We start from the raw sequence: 13,499 nt of genomic DNA, 5'->3' as shown, positions 1-13,499 counted from the left end.
TTGGAAGAGAAGTAAAGTATTGTTAGTCACAGAGGATATGACAATATATGTAAGTTACTCTAAGAATTCTACCAGAGAATGCCTACAAATGATAAATGTCTTCAAAAAAGAGGCAAGATACAAAGTTAACTAAAAAACAGTATCCCTCCTTTATACAAACAATAAATTGGCTGAGCAAGACAATGTAGAAACACACTTAACAATAGCCACAAATAATATAAAATACTTTGATGTAACTCTAACTAAACAATTGAAAGACATGTATGACAAGAACTTCAAGTCTCTGAAGAAAGAAACTGAAGACATCAGAAGATGGAAAGATCTCCCATGCTCATAGATCCATAGAATTAACAATAAAATGGTCATCTTTCCAAAAGCAGCCTACAAATTCAATGGAATTCCTATAAATATTCTAACAAAATTCTTTACAGACCTTGAAAAAAAATTAGCAACTTCATATGGAAAAAGGAAAAACCCAGTATACCTAAAACAATCCAGTATAATACAATATCATCCGGAGGTATCACCATCCCTGATTTCAAGCTGTACAACAAAGCAATAGAAATAAAAACTCCATGATATTTTGTATAGAAACTGACAGGCTAATCAAAAGAATCAAAGTCCCTGAAATAAACCCTCACAATTACTGACATTTAATTTTTGAGAAAGAAGCCAAGACCATACAGTGGAGAAAAGGAAAGCATATTCAACAATTATTACTGGTCTACCTGGATGTCTGCATGTAGAAGAATGCAAATAGATCCATGTTTATTACTCTGAACAAAAATCAAGTCCAGGTGGATCAAAGACCTTAACATTAAATCAGATAAGATAAATCTAATAGAGGAAAGTGGACAATAGCTTTGGATACAGTGGTAGAAAAGACAGTTTCCTGAACAGAATACCAATGGCCCAGGCACTACAATCAACATTTCATAAATGGAACCTCATGAAATTGAAAAGTTTCACAATTGGAAAAATCTCACCAACTCTACATCTGAGAGTGGTAAAATATCCAAAATATCTATGGAACCTAGGAAGTTAGACACCAACCTAATAACCCAAATAAAAAAATGGAGTTCAGAGCTAAACAGAATTTTTAATAGAGGTATCTTGGGTGGCCAAGAAACACTTAAAGAAATGATTCATGACCTTCATCACCAGGGAAATGCAAATCAAAACAACTCTGAGATTCCATCTTATACCCATTAGAAAGGCTAAAATTCAAAACTCAAGAGACATCACATGCTAGCAATGATGTGGAGCAAGGGAAACACTCCTCCACTGCTAGTGGGAGTGCAAAAAGCTACTCTGGAAATCAATTTGGCAGTTCTCAGAGTAGTTCTAAATAAATATGCAGCTGTATCACTCCTGGGTAAATACTGAAAAGATGCTCCACCATCTGGCAAGGACACTTGCTGAACTGTATCCATAGCTGCTTTATTTGTTACAGTTAGAAACTAGAAACAACCCAGATGCGCTTCAACCAAAGAATGGAAAAAGAAAATGTGGTTTATGAACATAATGGAATACTACTCAGTTATTAAAAACAAGAACATCTTAAAATTTGCAAGCAGATGTGTGGAACTAGAAGATATCATGCTCTGTAAGGTAACCCAGACTCAAAGGGACATGCATGACATATACTCACTTATCAGTGGATACTAGCCATACAGTACAGGATACCCATACTATAATCCACAGACCCTAAGAAGCCAAGTAACAAGGTGGGCCTGAGAGAGGATGCTTCAATCTCACTCAGAAGGGGAGAAAATTTGTGATTGGGGATGGATGGATTGAGGAAGCAGGGTGGGAAAGAGGGCTGAGAGAGTGAACAGAAAACAGAGGTAGATGGGATAGCATGATGTGGGGCAGGGATCTCTAGGAGGTGCCAGAGACCAGGGGTGGAGGAGACTCCAGGAAGTACATGAGGGTGACTCTAGCTGAGACTCCTAGCATTGGGGCATATACAGCCTGAAGTGGCCATTTCATAGCTAGGCAGGACTCCTAGTGAAGAGATAAGAACACCAAACTACCCACAAATCATTTCACCTAAAATTTGTCTTGTGTACAAAAAGTTTAGGGATAAAGATGTCACAGAGACTGAGGGAATGACTGGCCCAAATTGAGAACCATCCCATGGGCAAGAGCTAATCCCTGACACTCTTAATGATACTCTGCTATACTTGGAGAGGCAGGAGCATAACATAAGTGTCCTCTGAGAAGCTCCACCCAAAGACTCACAGCCTAAGGATGCTGATAATGGAGATTCAAGACCAGCTCAGGATCTTGTGGAAGATTTGTGGGAAGGATTGAGGTACCTGTAGGGGATATGGACTTGAAATTAAGACCAGCAAAGTCAATTAACTTGGACCCTTGGTGGCTTCCAGAGACTGAACCACCAACCAAAGAGCATACAAGTACTGGGTCTAGCCTCCCTGCACAGATGTACTTAGTGGTCTTCATACAAATGCACCAACAACTGAAGTGGTGGCTTACCAGGACTCTGCTATCTACCTCTGGATCCTGCTCTCCTAACTAGGCTGTCCTGTCTGACCTCAGTGGAAGAATATATACCGAGTCCTGCAGTGACTTGAGGTGCCAGAATGGGTTGGTTCCTGTCGAGGGAACTCCCCCTTCTGAGAGGACAAGGGGAGTGGGGAGTGGGGAGTGGGGTAAGGGGCCATGTGAGCCAGCGAGGGAGGACTAGAAGGAGCTGAAGCTGAGATTGGGTTGTAAGGTGAATATATAAATTAGTGGAAAAAAAATAAAGGAAATGCTCTATGGGTGGATCTTATGCAATCATTTTCTCAATTGAGATTTCCACCTATCAGATAACTCTAGATTGTGATACAAGCTGACAAAATGAGCCAACACACCTCTGCATTTTTATAATTATGTTTGAAATGACAGAATAACCTCTGAAGCACAGTATCAGTAGGATTAGGGGTCTAAGGAGGCTGGCTAATAATGGAAATTCAAGAGTAAAGCAAGGACCTAGATCTTACCAGAGGTTTCATAGGTGACAAAGCCATTGTCCCTGGATTCAGAGACCTGGAAGAAGCTTTGTACTAAGGTTGTTCTGGCCATTGCTAGCACCTCTCTGATAACAGCTACCAACCCCCCCCCCCATTCATAACTAGGCCTGGAGCTTATGAACAGAGAAATAAAGGGTTATATCAAAAGACACGAAACTCTGCAGTGGCTGGACAGCCCTTTCCTAGGCCTCCCATCTGTCATAGTTGAGAATATCCACTTTCCTATGTTCAAGGTCTCTTTCCTGTCTGTTCCAACTCTCCATGCCTCCAGTAACTCATACCTAGAGAAAACCCTGGCAAGGTAGAGTTGTGGTTTCTAGCTGAATGGCACCACAGATCTTTGAGACATTGCTACCTTGAAGTGGAAAGAGCTCCTGAAAAATCTACTTTCTCATTCCATCAAATCTCTTCACCCCTGTACTGGGTGTTATTGAGTCTGGCCTGGCGAGGTTTGTCCACTCTCACCTCTCAGCCTTACTTCCCAACTCTGACACTTGATGCTATTTATACATTCTTTGACATGATTAGTACCACCAACCTTATGGTACTTCATGGCTTATGTATTTGCCTTTCATTCTTATGACCTTAGTCTTCGCTATTTTAACATCAACATGACACAAGCTAAAGTCATCTGAGAGGAGGGCACCTCAGTGGAGAAATTGCTTCTACAAGACCAGGCTGGAGGCAAGCTTACAGATCATTTTCTTAATTAGTGATTGATGTGATAGGCCTCAGCCTATTGTGTGTGGGACCATCTGTAGAGTCATGATCCTGTATTCTATAAGAAAGTGGGCTGTAAAGCCATTAAGGAGTAGTAAGCAGGAGTCCTCTATGGCCTCTGCATTGATGGTGCTCCCAGGTTCCATTACTGTTTGAGTTCCTTAATGAGCTTCTCTCAACGGTCTGTGATTAAGGATATGTAAGCCAAATAAACCCTATCCTTCCCAAGTTTTGTATGGTGTTTCATCACAGCAATAGTAACCCTAAGTAAGAAACCCTCCATGGGGACTTGATGGTTTCCTTCGATGTCAGATTCCTTCCCACCTTGGGATTTGTACCTCAGAGTACTGTTCTATCTTGTTAACATTGTCCTTCCAAACCCCAAACCCCTCACCATCAGCCCCCCTGCATCCATCATTCTTAATATCTCCTGAGAAATCTACAAGGTTTTGATATAAAATTTCTTTATCCTGGTAAACTGGAGGCTCAGAATGTCTGTCTCTGTTTCTGTTTCTCTGTGCCCTGCCCCTCAATCCCTTCAATGTTTTTTAAGTTCCTGAAGCCTTTGGGTGTGCTGTACTCACTGGAGCAATATGGAGGCTTTTAATTAGTAATTGCACCTCCTCTATTTCCTTCTCTTCTCCCTCTTTATCGGGACATAATCTTCATCTTCTGATGTATTTTCTGGTGGTAATAAAATGTTGACCACTGGAAATAGAGTAGAAATAGGTTCAAAATAGTAAATGACTTGTGGCACAAAGCTCTGGGACCCGGTTGGGGATTTCTTGCAAGGATCAAGTTGACCTTACGAGGTGAGTGACTTCAAACACATACCCTACCTTTCTTATATCAACATTGTCTGGGAAAAAATTCTTTTGGTTGTTATTTTTTTGTTTGCAACTTTTGGACATTCCCTTTGGGTCTCCTCTTACATCAGAAACAAAGCTTTGCTTTCTGACTGTGCTGTGCTCAGCAACCCTGTCCCCCCTCTGTTCAGCTCCCCTGCTTTCCCCAGTGGGGCAAATACAACCCTTCCCCACTGTTCCACAAGGGAAGGCATGAACCAGATGATCCGGTAAGATTCAACTATGTCTTACTGAGCATGTTCCTAAGCAATGTCCAATTGTATACACTTCCCTTTTGTTTTTTTGGCTGTCCTATGAACTTTTTATGGGATTCAAGTGAGCCCAGATTTCAAGGGAAGAGTACAACTGAATAAACTTAGGCACAAAATATAAGGGAATGCAGGGAACCACATATTAGATGGTTAGGTCACATCCAGTGGCCAGTACAATCCAGTTAGCAGAATCAGTAACAGGGTAGAAGGGTTTTTATGGATTACTAGGCAAAAAGTATAGAGTCACCATTTTACTACAGGAAATAGGGAAGAAGCTGGGAAAGGCTGTGGATAAGAGACAGAATCATGGTCAGACAATGTGGCCTATGAGGTGGGCTCCTGCATCTCTGTGGACACATTGATCAGAAAGATGAGTCCTTGAGTTTACACAAGGCTGAATCAGTGCATCCAAAGTAGAATACAGGACAGTCAGATAGACAAACATATATACATACATACATACATACATATATACATACATACTTCCCAATAAAGTAAAACCTGACCCCACTGCATGGTATTCACAGAAGACTTTGGGGAATATACTCTCCATTGATTCATACTCTAGACGAGAGAAGACTGGTGAGAAATGTACTAAGCATGAAGTACACAAAAGCCCCAGAGAGCTCAGAGGAAAGTTGTGACACACAGGAAGACAAAGCAAGGAGATCTGATGAGACAAGGCAGGAAAATGAGGTTCAGACTCAGGTAGGAGGACAAAGCCAGAAAGGACACTGGAAATATAATACAAGTGGCCATGCCTTTTAAATCCTGGAAACGTATGTGCCCACTCTGAACTAGGAATGTCTGAAAAGGAGGTCATAGCTGGACCAGAGTTCTAGATTCACTGTCAATTACTAGGCCACAGTTTCCAATACAGGTGTCAACATGTTCTTTGACCCATTCACCCTACAGGTCAGTTCAGTGTGAAGAGAACAGGCTGGTAATGAGCTCACATATAGCCTTCCCTCTATGCTTTTCCCCTTCTGACACCTTCCCCATATGACAGTATAGATTGAGAATGCAGTTACCTACCAGGAGCAACAGTTTTTGATGTCTTTCTTATCTCCCACTGCTGTACTTCAGTGGCATCTGCAAGAAAATAAACAGAGTGGCTCACTCATTTCTGGCTGCAGAAGATATAGCCACATTGGTTCACACCAGATTAGCTTCAGCTTTCCACTGGCTCATTGACTCCTCATGTTACAGAGGGTGCTGCAGTGAGGCCAGACCACTCACTCTGCCATCCACCCACAAAGTGCCCTTTATAGAGAGACTTAACAGGCAAGAGAGGACCATAGAGGTGCTGTGATAAATCCTGCAGGACCAGCTGGAAGAGGATTTCCTTCTTCGGCATTATTGGGCCTGCACTTCATGACCTTTGTATTCAGGTTCATATCAGTGACTATAGAGAGTTGTACTCCACTGATAATTCTATCATAAATCAGCAATCAGAAGTGAATGCCAGATGTCAAACAAGCAGTGCACAAGGAGATCTCTGACTTACAATCAAAGGCATGGAGCTTTGGCATCGTCAGAGGCAGGGGGAATGCTTTTATTTCTGAGTTTATTTCAGCTGTATTGCCTGCACATGAGTACCTGTGTACCATATGCATGCAGTGCAAATCAACATCAGAGGAGGACATCAGATATGCTGGAACTGGCCTTTCAGATGGATGTAAGAAGCAATGTGGGGTGCTGAGATTAGAATCTCATTCCTGTGGTAGAGCAGTCAGTGCTCTTGCTTAAAAAGCCATTCCCCAACTCCCCTGCCTCATCTTTAATTGCCAGTGGGGTTTGCTGTGCTTCTATACATTATCATTACGGCTGGAAGGAGAATCAAACAAACCTATATCTCACTGATGCCCTTCCCACTGCCATGGCCTGGCAAGCAGAACCAACCCGACTGCTTCACGAGCCCTTTCCTGTTGATCTCCACACGAAAATTACTTACCAGGAAAATTCTCTTTACTATCTAGAGCTTTTTGTTGTCATTCAATATCTATGTCTTTCACCTCAGCTATATCTGTAAGAAAATCAGAACAGTGGGTGCTACATGAAGTCACACTGGCTTGCATGAAATTAACCCCAGTTCTTCTTGGGATTTTCTATGGAGCTTCTGTAAGCTGTAGGCCGGCCTCTGTGTCCTAAACCAGGGATCTGGAAACAGCGGGAAAACACTGAGGGATCGCTGTCTTATGTGTGGGGCCTCACAAGAAGGAAAGAAAAAGATGATTGCTTCGGGCACAGTGAGCAACAGGTATTTATGCCAGTGCTGGTTTTAAACTTCATTTTTAAAGTGTTGCTGGAGGTGCGGTAGGATATGGACTTCGTTGGAACAGTGCTGACCCGGCACTGATTCCACTTAGGGTTTGGCAGAGAAGGACTAGAAACTTCAAAACAGGCGGTTGTCTGCAGCTTTTAAGAGCTGCTTCAGGCGAGAGGAATAGGGTTTAAAATAATAAAACAGACGGTTGTCCACAGTCAAGAACTGCATCAGGCTAGAGGAATAGGGTTTAAAATAATAAAATAAAATAAAATAAAATAAAGGAAAATGGATTTTGAAATTCTCCCAGAGATAGAGAGAAATAGGTGGATGCCCTGTGTTATTCTCTCTGGCCCCTACAGCAGAAGTTCTCTGCCCTCTTTGTGTTGTCTAATATCTGGTGCATCAATCTGTTTGTGTGTCAATTCAGGTGTGTTTTGTCTCATTGTCTGAATGACTGAATGTTCTGTGTTTCATGTTGGAAAATAAAAATGGCTAAAACTTTATCTGCTGGTTCAGCAAAGCCTGAGAGTGGCCCACACTTTAGCCAAGAATCAAGCACAGCAGGAGAGCGCCTGCTGAAAAAAAACTGCTTTTAAAGAAAAGGAGTCTGCACCTTCTTAGTTTTAAGGTAAACAAACAAACAAACCCCAAAACCAAACAACAAAAAAACCCCTGATAGTTGGTTTTTTTCTAGAAAATTCTCTGCGATCATAATTTTGTGTTTAGCAAGTGGCAAAGTGCTTTTTATCTTATAGCTAGAAAAAGTAAAATTCTTTGATTGGTCTAAATTTATAGGATTCCTGTAGCCTCTTAATTTGTGGTTTTTTTTTTACTGGTCTTAAAGGTATAATATGCTCTGTGTTGTCTTCATCACAGAATATTAGCTTATAAGTTATTGGGTATGATTTAAAAGGTGTAACATTGGTAGTAAGACAGCTTTAAATTGGTAACTCAGGTTTGGAGTCTTTCAAACATGTGGCATAAAGCAGGCCAAAAAACTAGGCCTCTAAGGATTCTTCTAGTTGAGATAATATTTAATGAGATTCTTATCCTAAAAGGTAAACTTAAAGATAAGATTTAAAACAATGTCTCTTTAATGAAGCATTAAAATTTGCACTGTCATGCATTCATAGGTATAAGTTGGCAGCTAAACTTCATAACACGATAGTGATGTTTCTAATATTGATTTTAAAGATGATAAATTGTTTTGAAATTGGGTTGTGCTTTCCCAAGGTTGTAGATATTATCCTGATGTTGCAAAAGAAACTTAAAAATTATGAGTAAAATTGCCAATGTTCCATTGACTGCAGCTTGCAGTTTGATCGCAAATTTAAGAATTTCTACTCACCCATATATTGTTAATTAAGATGAGTAGAAGAGTAATCATCTTATGAGAGCAGTAGTACAGCTCTCTGTGGCCATACAGCTATACAGTGCTCAGAGCAGCCTCAGTGAAGCTTGTGTGGCTTTCTTTTGTTTTGCAAACAGTGCCTAGGGGAAGTTCTTGCCTGCCTTCAGGGGAATTTCTTTTTAGCTAAAAGAACATTGTTGCAGATCTATCCAGATGTTGTTCTAAATAAAGTTCAAACTCAAAGTTTATAAAAGGTCAATCAGACTGTAGAACTTATAAAGACATTACAATCTGGCTTGCCTTCTTCATGTAAAAGTTATTATAGATTTAAAGGTTTGGTTTTTCCTTTGCATCCTGATAATTGTAAAGGGTTTGCTTCCAGTTATCTGGTGATCACTGGAAAAATTTTGCCTCTAGGTATGGCTACTATAGCTTTACATTATGTAAGCGAAATTTTTATGTCTCTGCTTCAATACAAGAAGGTGAGATTTTGAATCTTTCAGAGTTTGAAATTTTCAGTGTATATTGTTTCCTAAGTGGAAAATATTTTATTAGCTAATGCCTCTAAAGGGAAGCTTACTTCAAATCTTTGCTCTCACACAATGAGCTTTAAAGTTCTGGGGGGTAGCTGTTGCACCAGAAAAGATTCAGAGGCAATATCTGTACAATATTTAGGGTTTTAGTTATACTAGAAAATTATGGTACAGAAAATCTAAGAACAAAAAATTGATTTGCTTCAAAATTTTATTTTCAAAAGCTTCCAGGAAATGTTAATAGGCTAAGACCTCACCTTAAGGTCTTAAAGTATCTTAAACCTTTGTTGGATGTTATCAAGAGAGATACAAATTAATTGGTAAAGAACAAAAGGCTTTTCAGAAAATAAAGGAATCTTTTATAATTGTTATCAATTATAATCAATGGTAAATAAATATTAGCTGCTTATCTTATTTATGGATATTAAATGTGCCCACAGCAATTCTTTGGAAGGAGAAAACATTAATGTAAAATCATCTTTCTTCACCTCAAAGTAAAGTCTTAACATCCTATTAAGGGTGCTGTGGTGCTAATTAAGAATTGTAATGAAAGATCCAGACAGAATATAAAAGGTCATAGAAGTCCTGAAATTGGCAAAATAGATTTCATTGTTAGCAGAACTAGCTTCACTGATTTAGAAAAATAGAGGTGCACAATGCTCTGGTCACTCCTTGAACCCTTGTGTCTCCCAATGTTTTGACCGTTTCTTGAACCCATGTGTGTGCCCACTGATGAAGCCCATTGCCAGGTGTTTGTGATATTGGTTGCTGGGGAAGAGTTGGAAAATCTCCCCAGCAACCACAGCCGGGCCAATTCTGTGTTGTTACACCTGCACCAGACTCTTTCCTTGTACCCCTCCCATACCCATTTCTTGAGAATAGACATTGTTTAGATCTGGAAATCCCCTACTCCCCCCCCTTCCCCTTTCCCCCATGAGGGCCTATAAAAACTGGGACCTCTTTCCCCTCGAGGTCGACTCCTCTACCCCTGCGTGGGATATGAGTCATCCCCAGAGCTCTGGCTTTCCCTAAAGAAGCCTCATGTGGTTTGCATTGAGCTTGGTCTCTCGTGAGTTCTTGGGTGTCTGCTATTGTCCTGAGGCCTGAGCAAGGGGTTCCTCCAAGAGTCTTTCATTTGGGGGCTCGTCCCAGGATTGGTGAGACCACCCACATCTCTGAAGACCCACCTGGATGTGAAATTTTTTTTGTCTAAAAATATTTCTGTGAGCCAGGGAGGTTCAGTGTTGAAATTTGCAGCCACTCCTTTCGTGAGAAATAGAGACCTCTGCCTCGGGATGAGGCACTGAGTGTGAACAGCAGACATGCTGGAATTACCAGTTGCTGCTCGCTCTGGGGGATGCCCTGAGCCAGGGGAAGGACTCCAGGAGTCCGTCTGGGGCAGGAAGTGAAGAGTTGGTAGTCTTCCTAGATTGGAAGACTTATGTACTTCCCCGACTTTTTTGCATTTCTGAATTGGTTTTGGTTGTCCATTAGAAGATGGGCATTGGTCAGTGTGTGTTTGTTTTTTGTGTCTGTTTCCAGGCATTCATCAGTGTGTGTGTGTTGTGTCTGTTTTGTGTTTTCCGTGATATTGGATGATAGTACAGACTGTAACGACCCCCCCCCCCAAGTTTGACTTTAGACCACTGGACTGAAATTAGATCAAGGGCCTCCCGAGTGGCCAGAGTCCCCTCCCCCTCCACCCTATCTTCTGCCTCTGCAGGTCCCTGTCCTCAGCTCTGGGATTGCTGGTGCTGGTGGTGCAATCAGATGACTGAGCGAAGCCAATGAGCCCAGACTCCCCCAGCAGATGGAGCTCCTGACACCACTTCTGCCTTTTCCTTTGCGAGCTGTGCGCAGCCAGCTCACAGACCCGCAGTCTCTGCAGACCCTCCAATATTGGCCTTTCTCATTGCCTGATCTATATAATTGGAATGCTGGGTTCCCTCTAGACCGGCCAAATTACAACTACAACATGGCTCAAGGTAAGGAGAGGTTGGCAGTTTACGCCGGGCTCTAGTCCAAGGGAGCAACAAGACATCCCACCTATTTGGCTAAGATAAGAGAGGGAGAATAAGAGAGAGACAGAAGGAAAAGGGATAGAAGACAGGAGAGGAACTTAAGCAAGATTTTGGCCGCAGTAGTAGGAGAGTGTAAAGGAAGGAACAGGCCAGAAAATAGACAGACAGGGTACCTGGGCAACAGGGAACCTAGACCTGAAAGAAGAAGACCAGTCCAGAAGACTTTAGAGAAGGACCAATGTGCCTATTGCAAAGAAAAAGGACTGTGACTCAAATACTGGCACCGGCTACTCCAAGACAGGTGAAAGAATTCTTGGGCACCACTGGGTTCTGCAGACTTTGGATACCTGGGTTTACAACACTGGCTGCCCCCTTGTACCCTCTGACCAAAGAAAGTGGAGAATTCAGATGGATATCAGAACATCAGAGAGCCTTTAAAGAGGCCCTGTTGACTGTGCCAGCCTTGGCATTGACAGATCTAACCAAACCATTCATCCTCTATGTTAATGAGTGGGCGGGGGTGGCCAGAGGAGTTCTTACTCAGGCTCTAGGGCCATAGAAGAGGCCTGTGACATATATGGTTAAGAAGCTAGAACCAGTGGCCAGCGGATAGCCCACATGTTTAAAGGCCATTGCTGCAGTAGCCTTACTTTTTAAGATGCCAACAAATTAACTTTGGGACAGCAAATAACTGTGGTAGCCCCCTCCCTCCCACTCTCTTGAAAATATTATCCACCAGTCCCTAGACCGATGGATGACAAATGCCCAGATGACTCACTACAAGAGTCTGTTGCTGACTGAATGGTCGTGTTTGCTCCTCCTGCTATCCTCAATCCTGCTATCTTCCTGCCTGAAACGGATGACTCCTTGCCTGTTTACTGCTGTGCAGACATCCTTGCAGAAGAAACTGGGATCCATAGTGATTTACACAACCAGCCATGGCCAGGCATCCCAAAATGGTACACAGAAGCAGCTTCCTAGAAGGCCGTTCAGATGGCTGAGGGGCGGCCCATCAACGTCTACACTGATAGCAGTTTTTATAGATACCTTTTCAAAGTGGGTAGAGGCCTACCAAATGAAAAAAGAAACTGTCAATGTTGTGGTTAAGAAGATCCTAGAAATTTTTCCATGGAATATCTAAGGTAATAGGGTCTCACAGCCTTTGTTGCCCAGGTAAGTCAGGGAATGGCCATCCAACTGGAGATTAATTAAATTTTACATTGTGTTTATAGACCCCAGAGTTCAGGATAGGTAGAAAGTATAAATAGAACTCTAAAAGAGACCTTGACTAAATTGACCTTAGAGACCGGCGAGAATAACTGTACAGCCCTCCTTCCCTTTGCCTTGTTCCGAGTCAGGAACACACTGAGATAATTTAATAAGCTCATTCCATATGAAATCCTGTATGGTGTGGGGGCTCCCCAGCTCACTGAAATGGGGAAAATGTTAGATCCTCTAGAATTTAACCCTGGTCCTTCATTGTTTACACACATGAAAGCCCTAGAAGTGGTCAGAAACACTGCCTGAGAGCAGCTCAAAGAGGCCTATGAACCAAGAGATTTAATGGTACCACACCAGTTCCAGGTGGGAGATGCAGTTCTCGTCCGATGATATTGAGCTGGGAATCTAAAACCTTCTTAAAAAGGCCCTTACATCATGCTGCTGACCACCCCCACTGCTGTCAAAGTAGAAGGCATCTCTGCTTAGATTCATGCCTCTCACGTAAAGTGAGCTCCTGAAGAATAAATCCCCTTAGTTGACCACCCTCATTTCTACTCTGATGGGCCCTCTAATAATTTTGCTCTTACTGCTGACATGTGGCCCGCTAATTCTTAATAAATTGATTAAGAATTTTAGACCTCATTGTTAGAAAAAAGATTGGTGCCATCCAGCTGTTGGTACAAAGACAAAACCAGTCTCTGCAGAACCTTGAAAAAGAAATTGCAGTTTAGTTCTAAGATTAGAACTAGTAACTAGAAGTAGGGAATGAAAGATCCTGACAGAATATAAAAGGTCACAGAAGCCCTGATATTGGCAAAATAGATTTCATTGTTAGCAGAACTAGCTTCACTAATTTAGAAAAATAGAGGTGCACAATGCTCTGGTCACTCCTTGAACCCGTGTGTCTGTCAATGTTTTGATCGTTCCTTGAACCCATGTGTGTGCCCACTGATAAAGCCCATTGCCAGGTGTTTGTGATATTGGTTGCTGGGCAAGAGTAGGAAAATCTCCCAGCAACCACATCCGGGCCAATCCTGTGTTGTTACACCTGCACCAGACTCTTTCCTTGTACCCCTCCCATACCCATTTCTTGAGAATAGACATTGTTTAGATCTGGAAATCCCCTACTCCCCCCTTACCCTTTCCCCCATGAGGGCCTATAAAAACTGGGACCTCTTTCCCCTCGAGGTCGACTCCTCTACCCCTGCGTGGGATATGAGTCGTCCCCA

General features: G+C 42.1%; 1 protein-coding gene across 2 annotated transcripts in view; it reads right to left on the bottom strand.

Annotated features, from left to right (window-relative positions):
- LOC147002098 (5-formyltetrahydrofolate cyclo-ligase-like) overlaps window positions 1-13,499 on the bottom strand; it is an 81,011-nt gene that overhangs the window by 5,269 nt on the left and 62,243 nt on the right. The window contains exons 3-4 of one of the 2 annotated variants that reach the window (XM_085827861.1): window positions 5,911-5,967; window positions 4,343-4,466 (exon numbers count right to left, since the gene is read on the bottom strand). In XM_085827861.1, coding sequence (XP_085683987.1) covers window positions 4,384-4,466; window positions 5,911-5,967 — 140 coding nt within the window. In that variant the 3' untranslated portion in view covers window positions 4,343-4,383. The remainder of the gene's footprint in view (window positions 1-4,342; window positions 4,467-5,910; window positions 5,968-13,499) is intronic. The other variant, XM_085827860.1, reaches the window with a different exon arrangement.

Source organism: Mus caroli, unplaced genomic scaffold, assembly GCF_978045245.1.
Source record: "Mus caroli unplaced genomic scaffold, Mus_caroli_1 scaffold_11, whole genome shotgun sequence".
In the NCBI taxonomy this organism is placed as follows: Eukaryota; Metazoa; Chordata; class Mammalia; order Rodentia; family Muridae; genus Mus; species Mus caroli.
This window is presented reverse-complemented; position numbering and strand designations above follow the sequence as displayed.